At 43.6% G+C, this 26,865-nt stretch overlaps 1 protein-coding gene and 1 pseudogene across 4 annotated transcripts in view; one reads left to right on the top strand and one right to left on the bottom strand.

The window, feature by feature from the left end:
- The window catches only part of bcas3 (BCAS3 microtubule associated cell migration factor), a 488,455-nt gene that overhangs the window by 428,870 nt on the left and 32,720 nt on the right, over positions 1-26,865 (bottom strand). For all 4 annotated transcript variants that reach the window (XM_056283043.1, XM_056283039.1, XM_056283041.1 and 1 more), the window contains exon 6: positions 25,332-25,413. In XM_056283043.1, the coding sequence (XP_056139018.1) occupies positions 25,332-25,413 (82 nt within the window). The remainder of the gene's footprint in view (positions 1-25,331; positions 25,414-26,865) is intronic.
- Positions 10,602-22,670, top strand: LOC130115803 (T-complex protein 1 subunit zeta-like; annotated as a pseudogene).

The following is a 26,865-nucleotide window of genomic DNA, read 5'->3' as shown; positions in this document are numbered from 1 at the left end:
CTTGTTGAAATTGAGGGAAGAATGGATGGAGCTAAATACAGGGATATATTGGAAGAAAACCTGTTGCAGTCTCCCATAAAACTGAAGCTTGAGAGAAGGTTCATCTTCTAGCAGGACAATGATCCTAAGCACAAGGCTAAAGCAACAATGGCATGGCTCAGCAACAAAAAGGTGAACATTTTGGAGTGGCCAAGTCAAAGTCCAGACCTCAACCCCATTGAAAATCTGTAGCAGACTGAAAATTGCAGTCCAGAGGCGCCATTCCACCAACCTGCAAGACCTGTATAAATTCTGCCAAGAAGAATAGGCAAAAATCACTCCAGAAGAATGTGCAAAGCTTGTACATACTTATCTCAAGAGAATCATGGCTGTTATTGCAGCAAAAAGGTACTCTACAAAGTATTGATATGTGGGAGTTGAATACTTATGCAAGCACTATATTTTAATTTTTAATTTATTTACAAAAAGTCAGCAAAACATAACTTATTTTGGCTTTGAGAACACGCTGTTAGAGCTTATGGGTTCACAAAAATAATATTGTTCAGGAACAGATGTGTGAGTGTCTTATAATCCAGAAATTAGTGATAACTGTCAAGGTGGTTGAATACTTTTGCAAGGCACCGTAAGTGGACTGAATGGAGACCAGATGGATCGAGCTGTGGCACCAGTAGTCTATTATATTAACCTAAATAGTGTTTTTGCCATGGTGTTCAAACCGATTTTTGACTGACACCAGCACCTTTCTCCTGGCCTTCTTCGCAAACATATCTTAAAATGTAAAATCAAACAAATATAAAACAAACTGCATTTTGGAGGATGTTATATTTTTCGAATAAAACTTTATTGGAAGTGTCAATCAACAAAAGTGGTGGACATTCTAATAATAGTAACAATAATAATGACAATAGCACTTTTAACAAAGTGACAAAGTGTTTCACAAAAGAAATAAAACCGGACATCGCAAAAATGAGAACAAGACCAAAGGGCATGAGCAAAGAGGAGGTAAAAACAATAAATGAATAAAACCAAATAAATAGGAATAAAAAAAATAAATAAAAAAAAAACGCCATTAGGGATGTACAGGCCAGTGCATTCTTAGTGATGGTTCCAAGCCTGGATAAATGGGGAGTGTTGCATCAGGAAGGGCATCAGGCGTTAAACCTTTGCCAAATCAAATATTCTGATCATAAATCAGATTTCCAGACCGGGTCAGTTGAGGCTCAGGTTACCAACAACCACCACCAGTACTGTTGGCCAGCTGGGTGCTGGTGGAAACTATGCAATTGTTGGGCGAAGGAGAAAGAGAGGCATTTCCAGAGGCAGCAGGAGAGGAGGAAGAGTAAGAGTGTGGTGAGAGTCAGAACTTGGAATGTTGGCACTATGACTGGTAAAGGGAGAGAGCTGGCTGATGTTATGGAGAGAAGAAAGGTAGATATATTGCGTGCGCAACAGACCAGGTAGAGGGGGAGTAAGGCCAAGAGTGAAGGGGGTGGGTTCAAATTCTTAACCATGGTGTGGATGGGAGGAAAAATTGGGTAGGAATAATCCTGAAGGAAGAGTATGTCAAGAGTGTGTTGGACGTAAAGAGAGTTTCGGACAGAGTGATGAGTATGAAGCTGGAAATCGAAGGTGTGATGATGAATGTTGTCAGTGCATATGCCCCACAAGTTGGGTGACACATGGAAGAGAAGGAAGAATTCTGGAGTGAGTTGGATGATGTGGTGGAGAGTGTACCCAAGGAGGACAGAGTGGTGACTGGCGCGGACTTCAATGGGCGTGTTGGTGAAGGGAACAGAGGTGATGAGAAGGTGATGGGTACTTATGGTGTCAAGGAGAGGAATGTAGAAGGACAGATGGTGCTGGATTTTGCAAAAACAATGGGAAGGTGAAAGGTGTGGTGAATATGTACTTCAAGAGGGAGGAATACAGGGTGCCATATAAGAGTGGAGGAAGGTGCACATATGTGGACTATATCTAATGCAGGAGGTGCGATCTGAAAGGGATTGGAGACTGCACGGCGGTGACAGAGGGGGAATGTAGCTAGGCAGCATCGGATGGTGGTCTGTAGGATGACTTTGGAGACCAAGAAGAGAAAGCGAGTGAAGGCAGATCAAAGGATTCAAATGGTGGAAGTTGAAGAAGGAAGACTGTTGTGTGGAGTTCAGGGAGGAATTAAGACAGGCACTGGGTGGTAAGTGAAGAGTTGCTGGATGGCTGGGCAACTACTGCAGATATGTAGTGAGGGAGACAGCTAGGTAGGAAGTTGATGTGTCATATGAACAGAGGAAGGACGACAAGAAGACTTTGTGGTGGAAGGAGGAAGTACAGGAAAGTATACACAGGAAGATGTTGGTAAAGATGAGGTTGAATGGCCAGAGAGATGAAGAAAGTAGACAGGAGTACAAGGAGATGCAGCGTAAAGCAAATTAAGGGGGCAAGAAAAGGTGTATTGTGAGTTGTATAAGAGGTTGGACCCTAAGGAAAGAGAAATGGACTTGTACTGACTGATTGGCTAGACAGACAGAGCAAGCAGGAAAGGATGTACATACAGCAGGTTAGGGTGATGAAAAAATTGAGATGGAAATGTGCTGACAAGCGAAGAGAGTGGGTTGAGAAGGTGGAAGGAGTACTCTGAGAGGCTGATGAGAGAGAGAGAGAGAGAGAGAGAGAGAGAGAGAGAGAGAGAGAGAGAGAGAGAGAGAGAGAGAGAGAGAGAGAGAGAGAGAGTAGGTTGGATGATGTGGGGATAGTGAATCAGGAAGTGCAGTGGATTATCAAGGAGGAAGTGAAGGTAGCTATGAAGAGGACGGAGAGTGGAAAGGCAGTTGGTCCAGATGACATATCTGTGGAGGCATTGAGATGTTTAGGAGAGATGGCAGTCAAGTTTTTAATTGGATTGTTTAACACAAGCTTGGAAAGTGAGAGGATGCCTGAGAAGTGGAAAAGAAGTTTACTGGCACCAATTTTCTTTTTTTTTCTCCCCCCTTTTTTCCCCAGTTGTATCCAGCCAATTACCCCACTCTTTTGAGCCATCCCGGTCGCTGCTTGACCCCCTCTGCCGATCCGGGGAGGGCTGCTGACTACAACATGCGTCCTCCCATACATGTGGAGTCGCCAGCCGCTTCTTTTCACCTGACAGTGAGGCGTTTCACCAGGGGGACATAGCACGTGGGAGGACCACACTATTCCCCCGTTTCCCCTCCTCCCCGAACAGACGCCCCAACTGACCAGAGGAGGCGCTACTGCAGCAACCAGGACACGTACCCACGTCCGGCTTCCCACCCGCAGACACGGCCAATTGCGTCTGTAGAGATGCCTTACCAAGCCGGAGGTAACACAAGGATTCAAACCAGAGATTCCCGTGTTGGTAGGCAACAGAATAGACCACTACACTACCCGGACGCCCCTGGTACCCATTTTCAAGAATATGGGTGATGTGCAGAGCTGTAGCAACTACAGAAGTAAAAAGTTGATCAGCCACAACACGAAGATATGAGAAAGCGTAGTGGAAGCTGGGTTAAGAGGAGAGATGATGATTAACAAGCAACAGTATGGTTTCATGCCACGAAAGAGCACTACAGATGCAATGTTTGCTTTGAGAATGTTGATAGAGAAGGCCAGAAGGAGTTACATTGTATCTTTGTAGATTTAGAAAAAGCATCTGACAGGATGCCAAGAAAGGAGGCATGGTATTATCCAAAGGAGTTGAATCAAGTGCAACTGGATAATGGTTAAGAATCCTTTGGATATCCATGAATCCTTTGGATATCCTTTGGATATCCATGACCTGGATGAATGAGAACATTCACAGACATGAGGCATGGTATTATTGTATGAGGTAGTCGAGAGTGGCAGAGAAGTATGCAAGATTGGTTCAGGATATGTAGTATTTCAGTGTGACAGTAGTGAGGTGTGCAGTAGGAGTGAAAGATGGGTCCAAGGTGGAGCTGGAATTACATCAAGGATTGACTCTAAACCCTTCTTTGTTTGCAATGGTGATAGACAAGTTGATGGAGGAGATCAGACAGGAGTCTTTGTCGACTATGACGTTTGTGCATGACTTTGCGATCTCTAGTGAGAGTAGGGAGCAGGTTGAGGAGAGCCTGGAGAGTTGGAGGTATGCAATGGAGAGCAGAGGAATGAAAGTCAGTAGGAGCAAGACAGAATCCTCATTCCGACTCATTTCGGTGAGGATTGCCTTAATTTTGTACGTGAGTACAAGCAAACAGTGCACAAGATGGTAGACCACAAGAACCATCAGAGATTAATCCTTAGGTGCAGATAGAGCAGGATTACGCCTAAGAGCATGCAAGTGGAATCTTCGGTCAAGGGCCTATGAGCTAGCAAGATCCTCCAGAAGGCAGAGCCAGCTGTTGAATGAACAGCTGAAAAAAACAGATTTTACCATTGACGCTTTGAAAGCAGAGGAGCAGATCCAACAGAGATTTATGTCGTGCCTAGATGAGACTACTTTCCAACATGTGATTGAGTTCATGGAGAAGGCTCGTCTAGCACAACATAAAAAGTCGAAAACCAGGCAGTAAAAGAAGTTTGACCTACTTGCTGCACACCAGAGACATTAGCAGACAATGGACAGTGCCCTAAATGGCAGGCCTAGAGATGGAAACCACACACGTGCCTGAAATGTGAACAAGTGGGTGAACAATCTGTCTGATAGACAACTCACTCAAGAAGAGAAAAACATCCTTGCTTAGGAGTTGAATTTTGCTGTCATGCTAAGGCAAGTCCTGCTAGTAGAACTGATCACAGCCACAGAATCAGCGATCTGTATCAACAACACCATTATGGACCCAGAAGCAGAGCAACTGTGGACAAAAGTTTCAGCCAGTCTCAGCAATGTGAAGCCGCCACCGTCAATCATCAGTAGAGATGAGAGGAATGCACTCATAACTCTCAGTACGGAAAATAATATCATCATCCTTTCGGCGGACAAAGGTAGTTGCAACATTTTATTAAACATTTTATTAAATCATGAGAAAGGTGTATGACATTACCTGGTGACATAAATACTTAATGAGCCCCTGAAATGAGGTCCAGGTAGTAGTTACAAGAAAAAGGTGATAGATTGTCTGAAGCTGTTAGAACACGCAATTGACAGAACTTTGTACCATAGATTATAACCAAGGAAAGCTACACCTAGTCTGTATGGTATACCCAGGGGAAGCTACACCTAGTCAGTATCGTTTGCCTAAGATACATAAACAGGATGTGCCATTACGGCCTATTTTTAAGTATGGTTAACTCAGTGACCTATAACATCTCTATGCTTCTGGCCTGTATTCTTAACCAATTGGCCCCTATACCAATAGGACCACCCTTCACACTGACCAAGTGTGTCTGCTCCTGAAGCTGTGTCTTCAGTCCACGTACTTCACATACACGGGGCAGTACTAAAGGCAGAATCATGGGTCCGCTCTGGGTTCCCGTTTCACCTATAGTGGCCAACTTGTATATGGAGGAAGTGGAAAAGAGGGCTCTGATGTCCTATCCAGGGACACCACCTAACCATTGGTTCAGATTTGTGGATGACATCAGTGTTAAAATTAAATCTCAGGACGTACCGCATTTCACCGACCACATTAACTCTGTGAACCACCACATCAAGTTCACCAGGGAGGATGTGAAAAATGGCAGGTTAGCCTTCTTAGACTGTGAAATTGCAGTTGGTGATGGGGGACATTTGATTGTTGATGTTTCACCATAAGCCAACACATACTGATCAGTACTTAAGGTTTGACTCTCAGCACAAAGTAGGAGTCATCAGGATGTTGCACCACCAAGCAGACAACGTCCCCACCAACACAGCATCCAGGGGAGGGGAAAAATCCCACATTAAACAGGCCCTGGGTAAGTGTGGTCTTAATAACTGAGTGTTTGTCAAAGCCAAGAAGACACCAAAACAGTTCACCAGCCGATCAAAGAGAGGAGAAAGACAACCGCCGTCTAAGCATAAACCAGTGATGATTCCATATATGGGGGGAGTGTCAGAACAGTTGAGATGCATATTTTCCAAACATCATGTCTTGGTTGCTTTCAAACCCCAAGGTCCACCCCAAGTATCGGGTCTCCCAGCACAAACAGAGCAATAAAGTGTATGCTGTTAAGTGCGGGGAGGATTGCCATGAAGTATACAACGGGGAAACAAAACAGACTCTGGTGAAGAGGATTGCACAACGCAGAAGAGCTACCTCGTCAGACCAGGACTCCACAGTCTACACCCATCTAAAGACCAGTGGCCACTCTTTCACAAGGATGTTTTGAGAGGAATGTTGGTTTGAAAGGGAAGTCAAAGAGGCCATCTATTGCCCCTTTTCCACTACATGGTAACGGCTCAACTCGACTCTACTCGCAGAATGTCATTTTCCATTACCGTAACAATACTGCCTCAGTGTAGCTGGTCGGCATTGATTTTGGTACCTGCTCCAGTTATTTTGGAACCTCGACTAACGTGACACCAGAAAAGTGGTAACGGTTACAAAAATGCCGGTACTTTCCAATAATGGAAAATGAAAAAGTCGAGTTGAGCTGGTACCATGTAGTGGAAAAGGGCCCTATGTGAAAAGGGAACAACCATCTGTGAACCGGGGGGGGGGGGCTAAGAGTACATGTGTCACTATCTTACAATGCTGTGATTGCAACTATTACCCAATCCTCTGTGAATAGTACACGTAACCATTGCAACTCTAGGGGTGTGTCTGCTTTGAGTGACAGGTGGGTCAGGTCCCTTCCAGACCTGGGGCCTCATGTATCAATCGTTGCTATGGGCAAATTTGTGCATACACACCCATGGGATTTTTTAGCCCCTTAGGTTTGTCTCAGAGACCAGTGTAGAACCTGGGTAACCCCTAAATTTAGACACTGATTTGCTAACAGTTATGTCTTTACAGGCCTGGGTGATTGCTTGTTGCAAGAGATGTTAGGAGGAAGGAATTACAAATAACCATCATGCTTGGCTGTTGACTGTCAGGCAAACTTGAGGGCTAAAAAATTCCATGGGTGTGTACGCACAAATTTGCCCATAGTAACGATTGATACACGAGGCCCTTGGTTGCAATGTGTATCCATGGCAGTTTTCATTTAAATAGCCACAAACTTTTTGTGTGTGTGTGTTGTCTGGTTGATAATATATCCATGTAAAAAATGCTTTTTTCCAGCAACTCTCTTACGCTAATATTGTTCATGTGAAGCAGCCATTGAGTTGGTCTTGTTGTCTTAGCAAGCGATAAATTTGGAATAAGCTGCAGTCAACCAGGAAATGCCAATGCGAGACTTGTGAAACTTGTATCGTAGTTGATAATATATCGATGTAAAAAAATATTTTTTCAGTGAATCTCTTAGTTACACTATTATTGCTCATGTGATGTAGCCATTTTGAGTTGGTCTTTTTGTCTTAGCGTGCGATACATTTGGATTATAACTTTGCATGGCAGGACCAGGTGCAGCCAGGTTGCCGGTATAGATGGGCTTGCATAGTGTCCACGGATTCAGTCAGTTCTACCCCTCACTCCTTCCCAGCTCCACCCTCTCATACAAATATGGTCACATCCGCTAGATGGGGTACAACCACGGACAGAAGTGGCGCAAAATCTTGCCGGGTGTATTTCGTCGCTATGGCGATAGCTAGCCTAGCTAACCTCCTGAGCTACTGTGAGTTTGGACTTTGGTTTTTAAAGCAAGATGAATGATGAGTCGGATGAATTAGTTTTATTTAAAATAACTACAAATTAAATCCATTTTCAGGTTCAATTTAAATCCATTTCAGGTCCATCCATTTTTTTAAAAAATTGATGATAACTAATTTTTTTGGATTAGTTTTGTGTCGCTAATGGTAGCTACTGTTTTATATAGACTTAGCTGGCTTGCTAGCATTGGGAAGCAGTATCTATGCACAAGCAACAGTGTTATTTTATTTAAAATACACAATTACCAGTTTTTATTAAGTTGTAGTTATTTTAAGTAAAACTAATTCATCCAACTCATCATTAATCTGGCTTTAAAAACCAAAGTCCAAACTTGCGGTAGCTCAGGAGGTTAGCAAGGCTAGCTATCGCCATAGCAACGAAATACGCCCGGCGAGATTTTGCGTCACTTCCGTCTGTGGCTGTACCCCATCTAGCCACAACCCTTCAAAATGGTAGTCCATAAACCAATGGGTGACGTCACGGTGTCTATGACCATGTGTACTATTCACAGAGGATTGGGGAATAGTACAGTACAGTACAATACAACAGCATTGTATTGTAAGAGGGCAACAGATGTACTCCAAATTGTATATCGAGGCAACCAAACAGACTCTGGCAAAGAAGATGGCACAACATAGAAGCGCTACCTTGTCAGGCCAGGACTCCGCAGTCTACACCCATCTACAGACCAGTGGCCACTCTTTCAAGGATGATGATGTGCACATCCTTGATAGTAAAGAACGCTAGTTTGAATAGGGAGTCAAAGAGGCCATATATGTGAAAAGGGAACAACCATCCTTGAACTGGGGGGAGGGGCGTCTAAGAGTACATCTGTCACCATCTTACAATGCTGTGATTGCAACTATTCCCCAATCCTCTATGAATAGTACACATGGCCATTGTAATGCTAATTAATCTACTACTACTTTCGGCTGCTACTGTTAGGGGTCGCCACAGCATATCATCCGTTTCGATTTCTTCCTGTCTTCTGCATCTTCCTCTGCCACACCAGCCAGCTGCATGTCCTCCCTCAACACATCCATAAACCTCCTCTTTGGCCTTCCTCTTTTCCTCTTTCCTGGCAGCTCCATTTTCAGCATCCTTCTCCCAATATACCCAGCATCTCTCCTCCACACATGTCCAAGCCATTTCAATCTTGTCTCTCTTGCTTTGTCTCCAAACCGTCCAACTTGAGCGGTCCCTCAAATATACTCGTTCCTAATCCTGTTCTCTTTCATCACTCCCAGGAAAAATCTTAGCATCTTCAACTCTGCCACCTCCAGCTCCGCCTCCTGTCTTTTCATCAGTGCCACTGTCTCCAAACCATATAACATAGCTGGTCTCACAACCATCTTGTAAACCTTCCCTTTAACTCTTGCTGGTATCCTTCTGTCGCAAATCACTCCTGACACTCTTCTCCACCCACTCCACCCTGCCTGCACTCTCTTCTTCACCTCTCTACTGCACTCCCCGTTACTTTGGACAGTTGATCCCAAGTATTTAAACTCATATGCCTTCGTCAACTCCACTCCTTGCATCCTGACCCTTCCACAGTCCTCCCTCTCATTCACGCATAGGCATTCCGTCTTGCTCCTACTGACTTTAATTCCTCTTCTCTCAAGTGCATACCTCCACCTCTCCAAGCTCTCCTCCACCTGCGACCTTCTCTTGCTACAGATCACAATGTCATCCGCGAATATCATTGTCCATGGAGACTCCTGCCTGATCTTGTCTGTCAACCTGTCCATCACCATTGCAAACAAGAATGGGCTCAGAGCCTATCCTTGATGTAATCCCACCTCCACCTTGAACCCATCTGTCATTCCAACCGCACACCTCACCATTGTCACACTTCCCTCATACATATCCTGCACCTGTAATGTATCCTGTAATGCTAATTAATGGCCATGGTAATTTGCATATGAAACAGATCGTTGGTTTTGGTTGCTATGCAATTGTGTTGTTTATAAGGTTGGAGATACCTGCAGTTAGCTGAGACTGACAAAGTCACTTATATGAGTGACAAACCATTTCTCCCTCTAAATGTTCATTCCAGATGAACTGACTCAACTTTCAAGGATTTCCTTACATGGATTATTGAGCATGCATCAAGAATCCAGGGATACATATATTTATTGAGGAAAATCTGCTTCCCTCAATGAAGTTCACTTTTTGGCATGACAAATGCATCAAATCCATGTTAAACAATATCATTCATCATCAGCCGCTTCCCCGGGTTGGGTCACAGTGGCAGCAAGCTAAGTAGGGCACTCCAGACGTCCCTCTCCCTAGCAATGCCCCCCAGCTCCTCCTGGGGGATCCCAAGGCATTCCCAGTCCAGATAGGACATTTAGGTCCTCCAGCGAGTTCTGGGTCTACCCCGGGGTCTTCTCCCAGTTGGACATGACCAGAAAACCTCCAAAGGAAGGTGCCCAGGATATCCTGATGACAAAATAAAACCTTGTGACTAAATTGTGAATGAGACATCTTCAACTAAAACTAGAGGATGACTGGAGTCAGATGAGACTGACGAAGTCATTTAAACATTTGTCCCATTAAACGCTGGGTCCACATGAACTGATTAAACTTTCTGGGGTTTTCCAGGATTAATTTCCACTCTCTATTTAAAAGTGTGCTAGGCTTCTGTGCTCGATAAACATCCTCGCAACAGCACTTGTCCACCTCCATTCTTCACAGGATACATGATGTCCTTTGGATCATGTGCAGACTATGCATATATCCAGACATTGCAACTTTGCCTTTAGACCAAAATCTTATATTTTAGTTTCATAAGACAATTGTATGTTTTCTCTCCATTGTTTTTCTTTTTATTATTATTGACTTTTGAGTACAGGTTTTCTTTTAGCCACTCTACTGTAAAGGCCAAAATAGATCATTATGCGGCAACCGGGCACCACCCCCAAGTTCTGCAGCCAGGGCCTTGGTCAAGGGTAATGGCAGGAATATCTACACAAACACCACATGTCTTTGGATGAAAGAGGATACTGTACCATGTGGAGGAAACCCACACAAAACAGGGAGAAAATGCAAACCCCTTGCAGGGTCAATCTGGACTGGGACTCAAACATGGAATCACTTTCCTACAAGGCAAGAGTGCTCACCACTGCCCCATCGCACTGCCCAGGGCTTGAGATATTGTGACGGGCTTGAGCTGTCATGGTACATGTACAAAATTATTAGTCTGATATAAAAGGTCTGCAGTATCTTCAAGTTACCATCAGCCTCTTGGTGGTCTTTCTGATCAGTCTCCTCCTTTCTCAGTCCGCCAGTTTTGGGAGACAGTCTGATGAAGGTAAACTGTTGGTGGTGCCAAATTTCCCATTGACTTATCAAAGGTAGTGTTGCCTTTGTTCAAATAGATATATAACACATTTGATATCTAATTATACCCCTATATTGACTTGTGTCAGTCTATACTTTAGTTCATGGTGGTTTTTGAAAACTTGTTGTTCATGTTATTTTCTTTGAACTGCACTATCTAGCACAGAAAGACTACAAAATCAGCTGATTCTACTGCGACTTACATATTGACAATTTTCCTGTGTTCAATTGCAGTGAACAAAGGTGGAGGCCAGTTACCATAGATTTAGAAGGTATGCACCTTTATCTGAGCTAGTTTAAAATTGCTAAAGAAAGGGAAGTGTATACTTATACAGTTCAGTACAATTTCGATTTTACTTCACAATCTTTTTTTTTTCAGATTGGAGACCCCAGTGAGTCATTGTGTAGGAACATAATCTAGGAACTAGATTTTCATACAAATATATTTATTTATACACTACAGTGACTTCTGAAGTCGCTTTTGTGAGAGAATTTTACCTCCACATCTAAAAAAAGCCAAACCAGAAGTAATGTAACATGTGGGGTGAGCGATCAACTTGAACAATAAGATATTAATGGATCTCAACGCTAGTTTTGATGCTGAAGAGGTTGTAAATGTTTATTCGGACACAGAAGATGGACCACAGCCTTATAATTATGAGCCTGCTAGGCATCCAAGAGACCAGGAACAGACCAGGTTTAGAAGGAATAACGGTCAGAGGAGAGAAATTACATTGTGGTGTGAGGAGAACCAGTGGAGAACTGGGCATGTGTCTTGGTGAGTGACCGGCATTGGCTTATAAGATAGATACATGTATATCTCTATGGACATCAGCTAACAATGTCTAACACTATAAACCAAAAAAACTAATATCCCGGCACACACCAAGATACTAGGTTTGACAGTTTTATTAATGTATTACATTAAAATGAAAGGGGCGAACTACGCAAAACATGAAGCAACATTAAAAAAGTGTGTTTAGCTGCTTTTGTTTTAATATCCATAAATCCATCCATCCATTATCCAAACCACCTTTCCTGCTATTACGGTTGTGGGGATGCTGGAGCAGTCACTGGGCGACAGGCAGGGAGACACCCTGGACAGGCCACCAGGCATCCATTAAAAATAAGTGTCAATCGTACTATCCTGGTGTGCACTAGAATACCTAAATCTTTTCTGGTTTACTGTGGTTGCCGTCACGTCCACATAAGCAAATAGGCAATTGCCTAGGGTGGCACCTTGACAAGGGCAGCAAAATGTGGGCCAACTGTTTCTACTGACACAAATTTCTATTGTATTTGAGAAGAAAAAAAAATGCAATGTGAGGAATTGGATAAGGAAATACTGCAGCATGTCTCAATGACCAAACCAGGTTATGGAGTTATGAGTCGCAAAATTCCCACATATGGCATCATGCATACTTTAATATTATTGACACTTTGAGCACACTAACATCACACTAGGCTATTTGTGGTATGTGTATGACATATTGGCGTTTGTGTGTTGTTGCTGGTTTTTGCTTTATGTGTATGGCTATTGGCTTTTGAGTGTTGTTGCTGGTATGGTACATTGCAAATGGAGGGGTGGCATAATTGTTTTTGCCTAGAGTAGCAAAAGTGTATGCGCCGGTCAGGAGAGAAGCACTGCTGTGCATAGGATCAACATGGAAGGTCAACAAGTCCGAATTAGTAGACAACACCCTTAAAAACCAAATGTTAATTTACCAGAAGGCAGTTAAGGATACGAGATCAGCATACTTCTCTGAGCTGACATCAAGAAATAACTACAACCTTAAAGTTCTCTTTACAGCAATTGATTGTTACTAATCGTCGCTCCACTTCTTTTTTTGAACCTGATGTTGAGTTGTCCAAAAAAATTCCTCACTCATTTTGTAGATAAGGCGGAGAATATCAAGTCCCAAATCCAATCACGCCCTTGCATTCGTTCCATTCCCCATTATAATTCTGCCTCTTTTACCCAGTTCCAACCAATTACAATTTCAGTTTAGAGAGTACAGTCTCCCATATGAAGTCCTCCTCCTGCATCTTAGACATCATCCCCACTAAGCTGCTCAAAGAGGTATTTTCAACTGTTAACCCTGTTATTCTGCAAATTCTTAATAACTGTCTAGCCTCTGGTTCTTTTCCAGATAGTTTTATAAGCATGTCATTGTTCATCCATTGCTGTAGAAACCTAATTTAGATCCCCTGTACTTAAGTACAGATCAATCTCCAAATTGTCTTTTGTTTCCCCCTAAGGTTCTGGAAAGAGTAATTTCATCTCAATTGATTTCTTTTATTAACTCTAATAGTGTTTTTAACAGTTTCCAGTCTGGTTTTAGAGCAGTTCATAGTACTGAGACAGCTCTAGTTAAGGTCACTAATGACCTACTTCTGACTGCAGAGAGCAATGCCTGCTCGATTTTAGTTCTTTTAGACTTAAGTGCTGCCTTTGACAAAGTTAATCACAGCATTCTCTTACATCGCTTAAAGACTTGGATTGGCATCAAGGGCTCAGCTCTTAATTTATTACGCTCTTACCTCACCAATAGAATTTTTTTTCTGCTGTTTTGGGTAACTTTACTTCCTCGATTGCTCAGTTGAATTGTGGTGTCCATCAAGGTTCAGTTCTTGGCCCCCTTCTGTTGTTTATATACACAGTCCCTTGGCCAGGTCATTCAAAATCATTATGTATTTTAACATTTTTATGCTGACGACACTCAGATATGCCACTAAAACCCACAGATCCTAGCACCCTGGCAAATCTCACACCTTGCCTCTGACATTAAATCTTGGATGTCCAACATCTTTCTTAATTTAAATTTTTTTTTCCTTTTTTCTCCCCAATTGCACTTGGCCAATTACCCACTCTCTCAGCTGTCCCAGTCATTGCTCCACCCCCTCTGCTGCTCCAGGGAGGGCTGCAGACTACCACATGCCTCCTCCGATACATGCGGAGTAGCCAGCTGCTTTTCACCTGACAGTGAGGAGTTTCACCAGGGGGATGTAGCGTGTGGGAGGATCACGCTATTCCGCCCAGTTCCCCCTCCCCCCCGAAGAGATGCCCCGACTGACCAGAGGAAGCGCTAGTGCAGCGACCATGACACACCCATATCAGGCTTCCCACCCGCATACACAGCCAATTGTGTTTGTAGGGACGCCCGATCAAGCCGGAGGTAACACGGGAATTTGAACTGAAGATCTCTGTGTTGGTAGGCAACAGAATAGACCACTACACTACCCGGATGCCCAAAAGTTTCTTAAATGCAATGATGATAAGTGTGAGGTCATTCTGTTTGGTCCCCCAAATCCCATCAGCCCTTTTGGTACTAATCTTGGTGGCCTGTCAGGCAATCTTTAGCAGGCTGCTAGGAATCTTGGGGTAATATTCGATGCTAACTTTGGTTTTGATAATAAAATCAAACATGTTGATCAGTCATGCTTTCTCCAGCTCAAGGTAATCTCCAAAATTAGGTCATTTTTGCAAAATTGCCAATCTGTAAAAAGTTGTACATGCTTTTATCTATTCTCAGCTTGACTATTGCTTTGCACTTTACTTGGGTATCAGCAAGGGCTCCCTCCACTGTCTGCAGTTGGTACAAAAGACCGCTGCTCGGCTCATTACTGGGACAAAGAGGCATGACTATATCTCTCCTGTGCTTGCCTGCCTACACTGGCTCTGTGTTATATTTCAAATTGATTTTACATTTTTATCGCTTGCTTTTAAGGCCTTAAACCAGGGCTGGGCAATCTTATCCAGAAAGGGCCGGTGTGGGTGCAGATCTTTGTTCCAAGCAGTTACACACCTGATCCCACTAATCAACCAGTCGAGTCTTTGCTGAGGAACTTGCTTAGAAGACACCGGTGTGTTACTGCTTGGTTTGAACAAAGACCTGTACCCACACCCGCCCTTTCTGGATAAGACTGCCCACCCTTGCCGGTCTTGCTCCTACATACATTTGGGATTTATTGACCTGGTATACATCCTCTCGACCATTAAGATCTGCTGATGGAGCCCTGCTGGTTATTCCCAGGTCTCAGTTTGCCACAAAGGGTGATCAATCTTTTGCTGTTCGAGCCCCCACACTATGGACCGCCCTTCCTTTTGAACTAAGTCTCTATCTTCTTTTAAATCTCGTCTTAAAGCTTTTATTTTTTGTGAAATCTTTTACAAACGTTTGATATTTGTTTTTATTTATTCATACTGTTTTTATTTTTACTCTTACTTATTTGGTCTTATCCTTATTTTTTGCCTTGTCTGGTTTTATTTGTTTGTAAAGCACTTACAAATTTACAGTTTTAAAAAAGTGCTATATAAATAGTTATTATTATTATACAAATGTCCTTTAACTTCATGCCATAATGCAACATAATAACCGGGCCCATTCCTTGGGCCTAGACTGAGGTAGAAGTCTATTTGATGGATAGTGCCTTTCTTAGGATATGAGATGTTCCAAGTAGTGCGATCTTCTGTAGTTCTTGTATTCTGATGTTACCCGGGATCCATTGGGTGTATTTCTCCATCCCTTTTTTTACAAGTCCCTGGGCTCCTATCACTACTGGTATTGTTGTGGTTTTCATTCCCCACATTTGTTCGATCTCGATTTCAAGGTCTTTATATTTCGACAGTTTTTCAGTTACTTTTACTGAGGTGCTCCTTTCAGTTTGGATGGACACGTCGATGAGTAGGCAGCCTTTTTCTTTTTTGTTCTTGATGACGATGTCTGGTCTGTTGGCATTTATCTCACGATCTGTCTGTATTGGCATGTCCCATAAGATTGTGATGTCGTCTTTTTCTGTTACTGTTTGGGGCTTGTGCTCATACCATTTTTCTTTTGTGCTGATGCTGAATTCTTTGCAGATGTTCCAGTGCAGGTATTATTATTATTATTATCATTGGTGGCATGGTAGCGCAGTGGTTAGCATGGTCGCCTCACAGCAAGAATGTCCTGGGTTCAAGCCCTGGGGTAGTCCAACCTTGGAGGTTGTCCTCTGTGTGGAGTTTGCATGTTCTCCCCGTGTCTGGTGGGTTTCTTCCGGGTGCTCCGGTTTCCTCCCAGAGTTCAAAGACATGTAGGTCAGGTGAATCTGCTGTACTAAATTGGCCCTAGGTGTGAGTGTGTGTGTGTGTGTGTGTGTCTCGGCCCTGTGATGGTCTGGCGGCCTGTCCAGGGTGTCTCCCCGCCTGCCGCCCAATGACTGCTGGGATAGGCTCCAGCGACCCTGAGAACAGGATAAGCGGTTTGGATAATAATGGATGGATATTATTATTGGTTGTCTAAGACAGGTGTCGTGCCAAATACCCTCTGATAGGAAGTGTAGCCGTGGCTGCTCTGAGGGTTGTAGCATCAAACGTAGAGGTCAGATGGCTTCAACCCTGGTACCATTTGATTCAGCAGAAAATGCTGAACATTTTTCATGCATAACATATGTATGTTTGTTTCAAATTGTGGGATGGAACACAGAAAATTGCTAGCAGATCCCCACAGAAATGTCCTGCTCTATGGGTGTCTTCATTCCCACATTTTAAACAAACAGACATGTTATCCACCAAATTGTTCAGCTTTTTTTGCTGAATCGAATGATTCCAGAGTTGAAGGAATCGCATCTCTATTTTTTCCATGACAAGCTTTATAAGGGCGGCTCCGCCATGTCAAAAACAGGCATTTCCTGCAGAAATGTGCTTTAAATGGCTCTTTATTTCTGTGTTAGATCCCACGATTTGAAAAATACATGCACATAATACACATCAAAAATTTTCATAGTTTTCTGCTGAATCGAATGGTACCAGGGTCGAAGCCATCTGACCTCTATTTTGATGCTACGACCCTGAGTGCAGCCAGGGACACAACACCTGCCGGAGTACAGAAACTGCACAAGTATGAGCAAAATAAAAACATACCAACTGGCCCACTTAAAAGTAGAAAGCACTTGGAGTGACTACTTCCACCTAAAACTGTCTCAATCCTCAGATATTTTATTCATAGAAAATGTTTCCATCGGCATTTGGCTCTACATCAAAATACACATATTGAAAATCATGAGATATGTCTACTTTGAGTAAAATAAGCGAAAAATGTTAAAAATGCAATCTTGCAACATTCTCTGAAGTAAATCTCTGACGGATCTGTATTAATCTACTGGAAACTGGAAAATCGACCAACTCGGTATAGCACGAGCACTCAGACTCACTACCCTCTACTACTGTACACTGAGCCGAGGCAGTGCCGAGGAGACTGGCTCCCCTCTGTTATGTGAAATGATGTGAAGTTGAAAAAACAAAGGTGTTCTTAGGAGCTTTGCTCAAAATGGCCACTTTTTCCTCTGAATTTGTGCCCTTACTAAATAATTTAATAAATAGCATAATAAAATAAATGAATATATAATATACATATAATAATAAATAGGAAATAATGTAAGTTAAGGTAAAACATTAAATCCTGCATTAACTTTTCAAATGGTCACTTTCAGGTCATTTGCGTGGTAAATTTTGTAAAAAATTAACCTGCAATATGCACTTTAAGTGTTGTTGATAAAAACAAATGCAGAAAATAAAAATCTGGTTATTTTAAGGCCAGACTGTGAGCCAGAACTCGGAAAGTACCTTCTGAAAGTACAAAAATACTCAATCAGCATATGTGTGTGTGTGTGTGTGTGTGTGTGTGTGTGTGTGTGTGTGTGTGTGTGTGTGTGTGTATGTGTGTACACACAGAGCAGCAATGTGGTGTACAATAGACATACACAGATCAAAATGCTCCAAAGCAGCCTCACAACCTACCTAAGTACTCAAAGTACTTATTAATGGTATTCAATTGAGTTTTGGACCACAGTATAGTATAGTATAGTATAGTGTAGTATAGTGTAGTATAGTACAGAGCACAGTAAGAAAAGCAGATCCCATATTGTTTGCATCACAATTTTCCAGCACGCACGTGAGGACACACACGAGCGCACGGGTAACATATTACACATTTCTGCACACATTTAACGCAAAGACGAAGAGAAGAAGCCAACACGTCAGCTGGAAGGAGTGAAGCAGCTGTAACACAAGCCTGACCATAATATAGAGTGGATAAAATGCAAGAACAAAGAAAGAAATCACAAAAATATTGGTGTGGTAATTCGACAGTTGGTGGCAGTAATGCGCCATATGTGCCAATAATAAGAAGATTGCAAACATGAAGCTTTCAGAATATGTCATGTCAAGTCAATTTTATTTGTATAGCCCAAAATCACAACTTATAAATTTGCCTCAAATTTGCCCTTACAGCAACACAACACCCTGTCCTTAGACCCAGTTACAACTCCCTAAAAAAAAAAAGAAGAAGAAAAAAACTTTTAACAGGGAGAAAAAATATGAAGAAAGCTCAGGAAGAGCAACAGAGAAGGGATCTCTCTGCCAAGACGGACAAGCCGCAAAGGTTTGCAAAATTTTTGAGGTAGGACATGCATTCAACATTTTTTTTTAAATGTTCCCCCCTTTTCTCCCCAATTGCCAATTGTATTTGGCCAATTACCCCACTCTTCTGAGCCATCCCGTTCGCTGCTCCACCCCCTCTGCTGATCTGGGGGGGGCTGCAGACTACCACATGCCTCCTCCAATACATGTGGAGTCACCAGCCACTTCTTTTCACCTGACAGTGAGGAGTTTCGCCAGGGGGATGTAGCGTGTGGGAGGATCATGCTATCCCACCCTAGTTCCCCCTCCCCCCTGAACAGACGCCCCAACTGACCAGAGGAGGCGCTAGTGCAACGATCAGGACACGTATCTACATCTGGCTTCCCAGCCGCAGACACGGCCAAATTGTGTCTGTAGGGACGGCCGACCAAGCCGGAGGTAAAAGGGATTCGAACCGACGATCCATATGTTGTTAGGCAACAGAACAGACCACCATGCTACCCGGACGCCCCTGCATTCAACATTTTTGCTAGGCCTCAAGGACATGAGGGCTGTCAATCTTCCTCTATAACCCCATTTAAATTTCCTTCCTTATTATTTCGAATATCTGAATGATATTCCATTTTTTATGCTCGAATTTAGCCTATTATCAATACTCACTATGTACCTATAACATTGTCTACACAGGCTTATGCATTGCCAATGCCACTATCTGCATTTGGTTGTTATACGTTTTGCACACTAGAGAGCATTTCAGCATTACCAATCATTTATTTGTTATTTTTCTGTTTGTTGACAGAAATCCAAAAGGTTTGCATGCAACGCTTCTTAAATGGCCCGGAGTGGTGGATGCATCGCTTTCTGCCATTCCTGATATTGTAATGTTAGAAGTTAACATGGCATATTGAATGTGAGATTGTAGTTCAGAGTCAGACACATAAAACTTTATTGTTCATCAGACGTGACAAAAGCATTTAATTTTCACATGTGGGTAGGTGAAGGCAAGGAGGGTACTTAACCTAATGCTTGTGAAGCACTACTTTATTGAATCAAAAATTGCAAATCTAGCTGTCCAGGTAGCGTAGCAGTCTATTCTGTTGCCTTCCAACACGGCGACCGCCGGTTCGAATCCCCGTGTTACCTCCAGCCTGGCCTGGCGTCCCTACAGACACAACTGGCCGTGTCTGCGGGTAGGAAGCTGGACGTGGGTATGTGTCCTGGTCGCTGCACTAGCGCCTCCTCTGGTCGGTCGGGGCGCTTGTTCAGGGGGAGCGGGAACTGGGGTGAATAGTGTGATCTTCCCATGTGCTACATTCCCCCTGGCGAAACTCCTCACTGTCAGGTGAAAAGAAGCGGCTGGCGACTCCACATGTATCGGAAGAGGCATGTGGTAGTCTGCAGCCCTTCCCGGATCAGCAGAGGGGGTGGAGCAGCGACCGGGATGGCTTGGAAGAGTGGGGTAATTGGCCAAATACAATTCGGGAGAAAAAGGGGGAAAATGCCCCCCCCCCAAAAATCCACAAATCTAGGGTAACTCTCGAGACACAAGTGGGGAGAAGGGCGAGATTCGCTAATGTCAGCAAACACATTTACAAAAAACACATTCGAATAGTAATTTCAGCATTTGATTAGTCTTAATTTTTTTCTTTTTTTTTCTTTTTTCTTATTAGTTTTATACCTGACTCCTGAAATTCATTCCAACAGCCCTAAAGGACATATACACTGTGATTTGGGGAGAAGTTTTGACAAAAACAAGTTGTTTACAAGGAAAACTCCATGGGATGCCTTTAAAATCCATGAACAAACTGCTGACCAGCGGTGTTTAAATCAGGTATGGAGTGATATCAAAGTAATAATTCTTTTCAAATCATCAGAAAAATAAAAGTAAATAAAAAAAAACTGCAGACTGGGTTCCTGCTCATCTTATGAAACTGGTCTTATGTATGGTGAGATACACATGTTTGAGCTGTTCTTATTTGGACTTGACCTACAAGTATAAATGGATGTGCCTTCTTCCATAAACCAATGCCTTAATTGCATGGGTTTAACAAACTTAAAAGCCTTATTGAATTTAAAGAAGTGGACTGATTACCGAGTGAAAACAATGTCTGAAATGAGAGCGAAAGAATAAAATTGATTACAGGAATATACCACCAGTGAGAAGGAAAACAATCTCCATAACAACAGTGTTTGTCACGGCCACTCCTGTTCCAGCCACTCCAGCCCAAGTTCCTGCGTTTCATGTCAAGCCCTGCTCTGGCAACACCATCCCAGCCCTGATTACTGTCCTGTCCAGTAACCCCTAGCTGTTGTTCATTCCCCAAATACATTACCGAGTATTTAAGTTCCGCCTTTAGTTTGTTTGCTGCCAGAGCACGCCATTGTGTGTCCTCATGTGATCTTGATGCCCTCATATTTTCTACCATTAAAATTCTGTTTACCGTTTCTGGGCATCTGAATTTGGGTCTTCTATTCCTGCACCAGTCAATCTTTGTTCCAACTCTCACCTATGGTCATAAGCTTTGGTTAGTGATTGAAAGGGTGAGATTGCGGATACAAGCGGCTAAAATTAGTTTCCTCCGTAGGGTGTCTGGGCTCAGCCTTAGAGATAGGGTGAGGAACTCAGACATCCGGAGGGAGCTCGGAGTAGAGCCGCTGCTCCTTCGCATCGAAAGGAGCCAATTGAGGTGGTTCAAGCATCTGATTAGGATGCCTCCTGGGCGGCCTCCCTTGGAGGTTTTCCGGGCCAACTGGGAGGCGATCTCAGGGTACACGCTACACCAGAAGTTGGTCCACCCCAAGGTACAGGTCCTCCAGCACAAACAGAGCAATATAGTGTACGCTGTTAAGTACTGGGAAGATTGCAGTGACTTGTACATTGGGGAAACTAAACAGATGCTGGCCAAGAGGATGGCACAACATAGGAGATCTAACATGTCAGGCCAGGACTCTGCAATCTACACCCATCTGCAGGCCAGTGACCACTCTTTCAAGGATAAGGATGTGCACAGCCTTGATAGGGAGGAACGGTGGTTGAATGGGGAGTAAAAGATGCCATCTATGTGATGAGGTAATGACCATCCCTGAACTGGGGGTGGGTGGGGGGGCTAACAGTACATCTATCGCCATCTTACAATGCTTTGACTGTAACTATTCCCCAATCCTCTGTGAATAGTATACATGGCCATTGAAACTCTAATTAATGGTCATGTCCATATTTGCACATGAAAGTGGTCGTTGATTTCGGTTGTTATGCAACTGTATTGTTTATAAGGGTGGGGATACCTGCAGTCAGTTTAGACTGAAGTGGTCACTTAGATGAGTGATGAAATGTATCTGTCAATAAACATATCCAGATGAACTGATTCAATCTTCTTTGAATACAGACTTGACCATGGTGCTCAACATCCTGACTGAAGATGATGGTGGAGGCTGCCTACGTGCTGACCTGCTATGTCTCCTTGGAGTATGAGAAGACGGATGTCAACTTTGTCTTCTTCTACAAGAGTAAGGCAGAGAGGGAGAAGTTTGTGGCTGCTGAGAGGAAGTTCATTGAGGAATGCGTGCAAAAAATCATCGCTTTGAAAGAGGACGTTTGTTCGAATGGAGAGAAGCGCTTCGTTGTCATCAACCAGAAAGGTATTGACCAATACTCCTCGGATGCCCTGGCCAAGGCAAGCATTGTAGGCCTACGCAGGACAAAGGGGAGGAACATGGAGAGGCTCACCCTTTCTTGCGGTGGCATTGCTATGAACTCAGTTGATGACCTTAACTGCTCCCGACATGCAGGGCTGGTTTATGAACACACAATTGAAGAGGAGAAGTATGCATTCGTTGAGAAGTGTGGAAACCCTCACTCAGTGACATTACTGGTGAAGGGACCCAACAAGCACACCCTCACACAGATCAAAAATGCTGTCAGAGGTGGCCTGCGAGCAGCCAAGAATGCTATTGAAGATGGTAGTGTCGTGTCAGGAACAGGTGGATTCAAAGTGGCTGTGGCAAATGCTCTAGTCAAACATAAGCCCAAGGTGAAGAACAGAGCCCAGCTGGGAGTCCAGGCCTTTCCAGATGCCCTGCTAGTTATCCCTAAGGTTTTGGCCCAGAACTCTGGCTATGACCCACAGGAGACCCTGGTGAAACTAGAGTACAAAGAGCCTGGCCAGCTGGTTGGAGTGGACCCCAGCACAGGTGAACCCATGGTGGCAGGAGAGGCAGGTGCATGAGACACAGGAGCTGCCATTCCAAAATGCATCCTTGTCTCTTGCCTCTCCTTTCCTGTCAGTTCCGATGGGGTGTTAAAATTAAATAGCACTCTCAGGGTCGTGTGGTGTATGGGACACAAGAGTTGCAAATATGAGATCTCTATCTCTCCATTCTTCCATGCCGGCTCACCACATTGGTGTCAGAAGTGGGATTGTGACACTGTGAGGCCATCGGAAGTGTGTGTGCCCAGAGGCGTGAGGGAGTTAATATGCTGAAGTGCGGGGACGCCCTTCCAGAAGGACGGGGGTACTGTAACGACCGTGGATACCTAAACTTGCTAGCCCTTGGCTAATGGGTCAGACCCTTTAGTTGACTGGTTAGCGCAGTTGCCCATGGTCCGAGCTATCCAGGTTCGATTCCCGGCTACGGCAGATTCCCGGCTGCCCCCTGAATTCACTACACTGGTCGCTGGAATACTTCTTGGATGTGCACATTATGAGTGGTAAAATTTTCCTAGAATGAGTGGAGCCAGATCTTTAACAAGTTTGACAAAGGGACCCCTGGACAACAACACCCAAGCCCCTGATTGGAAGAAGAATGGTAATACACTAAATAAAATGTTCCATTTATGTGCTGTTTTGCTGGTTTTACCAAAGCACAATATCTTTGACAATATTAAGTATGCAGATTTATGCAACTTAACTGAAAAAAGTGTTACATGTATTGTACATTATTATACAGTTTGGGATATGCAAACAACTTTGCCAGTGAACCAAAGTGTGAGTCAGAAGCCTTATTTGGTAACAGGAAGTCATGACTTGATTATATATGCATAATCAGATGTTGGAGACTCATTACACATCTTTCAAGTCCTATTTAGCAACAATTTGGCCATTAAAACCAATTTTCAAGATTGGGCGCTGATCTGGGGTGGTCACGCTGAACAGTCACAATGATTATCTTATAGTTAGTGAGGGTTAAAGACTATAATTTCTTCCTTCCCAGCTCCAGACAACACCATAAAAATCAAGCAAGTCTTTACATGCTTCTGTAGTGTGAGTTGTTCAAATATACAAATTGGAACAGAGATCGTGAAGAGCAAACTGAAATAATAATAATAATAATACATTTTATCTGTGGGCGCCTTTCAGAGCACTCAAGGACACCTTACAGAACACAGTTAAAAAAACAAGCAGCACTGTATCAGATAGCATAAAATCAAAACAAAGCAGGGTAAACAATAAAAAGTCAATACAACATAAGTATAAAATCATCATCTGCACAAAACTCAATGAAGCATGGATCAGACTGAATATGCCAGTTTGAAAAGGTATGTTTTGAGATGGGATTTGAATGTTGAAAGAGAGTCAATGTTGTGAATGTCTTATGAGAGAGAGTTCCATGGGGGCAAAATGACTGAAGGCTCTAGACCCCATGGTAGTCAGGTGGGCCAATGGTGTAGTGAGTTGGAGAGCAGAAGAGGATCTGAACGTGTGGGAGGGCGTGTGGATATGAAGGAGTTCGGAAAGCTAAGAAGGAGCTATAGGTTATTAAGGGCCTTAAAGAAGAGAAGCAGGATCTTGAAGTCAATACGGTATTTAATACGGAGGCAATGGAGTTGCCGAAGAACAGGAGTGATATGAGCTATGGAAGGAGTTCTGTTAATGATATGGGCAGCTCAATTCTGGACCAACTGAAGTTTATGAACACACTTGAGGGGAAGACAAAAGAGGATAAAATTACAGTAGTGAATACGGGACGTAACCAGGGTGTGAATGAGTATGGCGGTGCTGTTAGGTGTAAGTGACGGGCGACGATTAATATTGCCTAGGTGGAAGTATGCAGACCAAGTAACATTGATGATGTGAGCTTCAAAAGATAATGTGCTGTCCAAGATGACACCCAGACTCTTAACCTGAGGTGATGGAGGAACTATAGAATTGTCATTAGAGAAAAACTATCAGGTTTAACCAAAGTAGATTTAGTACCGACGAGGAGGTCCTCGGTTTTATGACTATTAAGTTTGAGAAATGAAAAAAGATGGAAAATTATCAGGAGATGGGAGAGAGAGCATGCCAGAAACATGGAGGAGCCAGTATAAAAGATGAAGAACAAACAGCAAGTACTGAATGCTGGAGTCCAGAGAGGGAGAAGTGGTAGTTGGAACAATGGCAACAACATGAGTGCCTCGATAATGATTACAACCACACTGACAAAGAAAGAACCTGTAGTCATAGGAACACTGGAGTTTGTGTTCAGTTGTGATTATGGAGGGGTAGGGGGTGGCCAGCCTTTTCCTCATCTTTATATGGGTGCTCCTCAGAACCATAGTCATCTTTATGTGTGTGTGTGTGTGTGTGTGTGTGTGTGTGTATGTGTGTGTGTCTAAGATCAGAAAAACTAGAAACCAGTCCATAAATGTATGGTGCCCAGTCTGTTCTGTGTTTTCTATGATTTGAACAGTCCTGTAGTGTGTCCCAGTCAGTAAATGTATTTCCTTCAAGAGACCATGTCTGCATGGTGACTCCAAAAAACCTTAATTCTCCATACCAAGGCGTGGTGTTGAAATCAAGGTCTGAATTTGCCCTTTTGTGTTGACCCAATTGGGCAACAAGACAGCTGGGTCAGAATATGCATTATCTAGCAGTGGCATGTTCAAGCAGTGTTGGGCTTATACTCACTGATATGAGGGTCTGGCAGGATGTGTGCTGCTCTTACTGGACCATGGCGCACCGAAAACAGTTCCTGAGCCTCCCCTGCCAACTGAAGGTAAGAAATAAAATTAAGATATTGTACAACAATGTGTTAACATGCCACAAGCTCAACATCTTCATTACAACAAGAACACAGAAACACCTAAGATATACTTTTCAGTAAAAAAAAACAGCACAAACAGGGCGTCTGGGTGGTGTAGCAATCTATTCCACTGTCTACCAACATGAGGACTGCCGGTTCGAATCCCCATGTTACCTCTGGCTTGGTCGGGCATCCCCACAGACACAATTATCCGTGTCTGAGGGTGGGAAGCCGGATGTGGATATGTGTCCTGGTCGCTGCACTAGCGCCTCCTCTGGTCAGTCAGGGCGCATATCTGGGGGGGGGGGTACCGTGATCCTCCCATGCACTATGTCCCCCTGGTGAAACTCCTCACTGTCAGGTGAAAAGAAGAGGCTGGCGACTCCACATGTATCGGAGGAGGCATGTGGTAGTCTGCAGCCCTCCCCGGATCAGCAGAGGGGGTGGAGCAGTGACCGGGATGGCTCAGAAAATAGGGTAATTGGTCAAATACCATTGGGGCGAAAATCCAAAAAAACAAAAAAGAAACAAAACACACACACACACACACACACACACCATCACCACAGAGGGACATGTTCACTTGTAAATAGCACCAGACAGAACACACAGACCAGTTAAAAGTCCAGCTGAGATCAGAACATCAAGATGCTGCCTCAGTGCCACGTACGTTGGGAAGGCCGCAAGAAAAGACAAGACACTGTTTCAAAAACCACATTCATCTGGTCCGCGGTGGTGTAGCAGTCGAAGCGTCGGCTTTGAGTCGATGCAGTTGCCCGCCGGGGACCGGGGTTCGCGCCCCGGTCTCGTCAGATCCGACTATGGCCGGACTCGATGAAGCAGCAATAATTGGCAACGCTGTCTTCAGGAGGGGGGCGGAGTCGGCTTGTGTTCGTCACATGAATGCGTCTCTGTGTGTGTCGGAAAAAGCAGGGGTTCAGCCTGGATTCACCTTGTCACAAAAGTGGGGAGGCGTCTCCTTCGAGACTGCCGGCCGGAGAGATGCAGTTGTCGAACGCATGCAGTATGAGGGTGGGTGTTTGAACTAAAATAGGGATCGATTGGCCACTAAATTGGGAGAAAAAGGGAAAAATCAGAAATAAATAAATAAAAAAACCATTCATTTAGTCTTGTACATAACGTATGACCTGAGCATGGTGAGTATTATCTCAGAATGTGTCAACAGGACAATAAAACCTTTGACACAAGGACGCCGCTCTGGGGCCGTAGATTGATGGTGGTCCCATGCTGGTTCGAGCTATTGTTTACCACATGTCCTGTGGTAAACAATATTGATATAACTCTTCTTCCCTCCCACAGCAGTCTGAATTAGCCTTCGTAGTCAAGATCATTCAGAGCAAGACCAAGTTCAGACCACGTTTTTAGAGAGGCAAATTTGAGTCAAATCCAAGACTTAAA

Source organism: Lampris incognitus, chromosome 7, assembly GCF_029633865.1.
Source record: "Lampris incognitus isolate fLamInc1 chromosome 7, fLamInc1.hap2, whole genome shotgun sequence".
In the NCBI taxonomy this organism is placed as follows: domain Eukaryota; kingdom Metazoa; phylum Chordata; class Actinopteri; order Lampriformes; family Lampridae; genus Lampris; species Lampris incognitus.
This window is presented reverse-complemented; position numbering and strand designations above follow the sequence as displayed.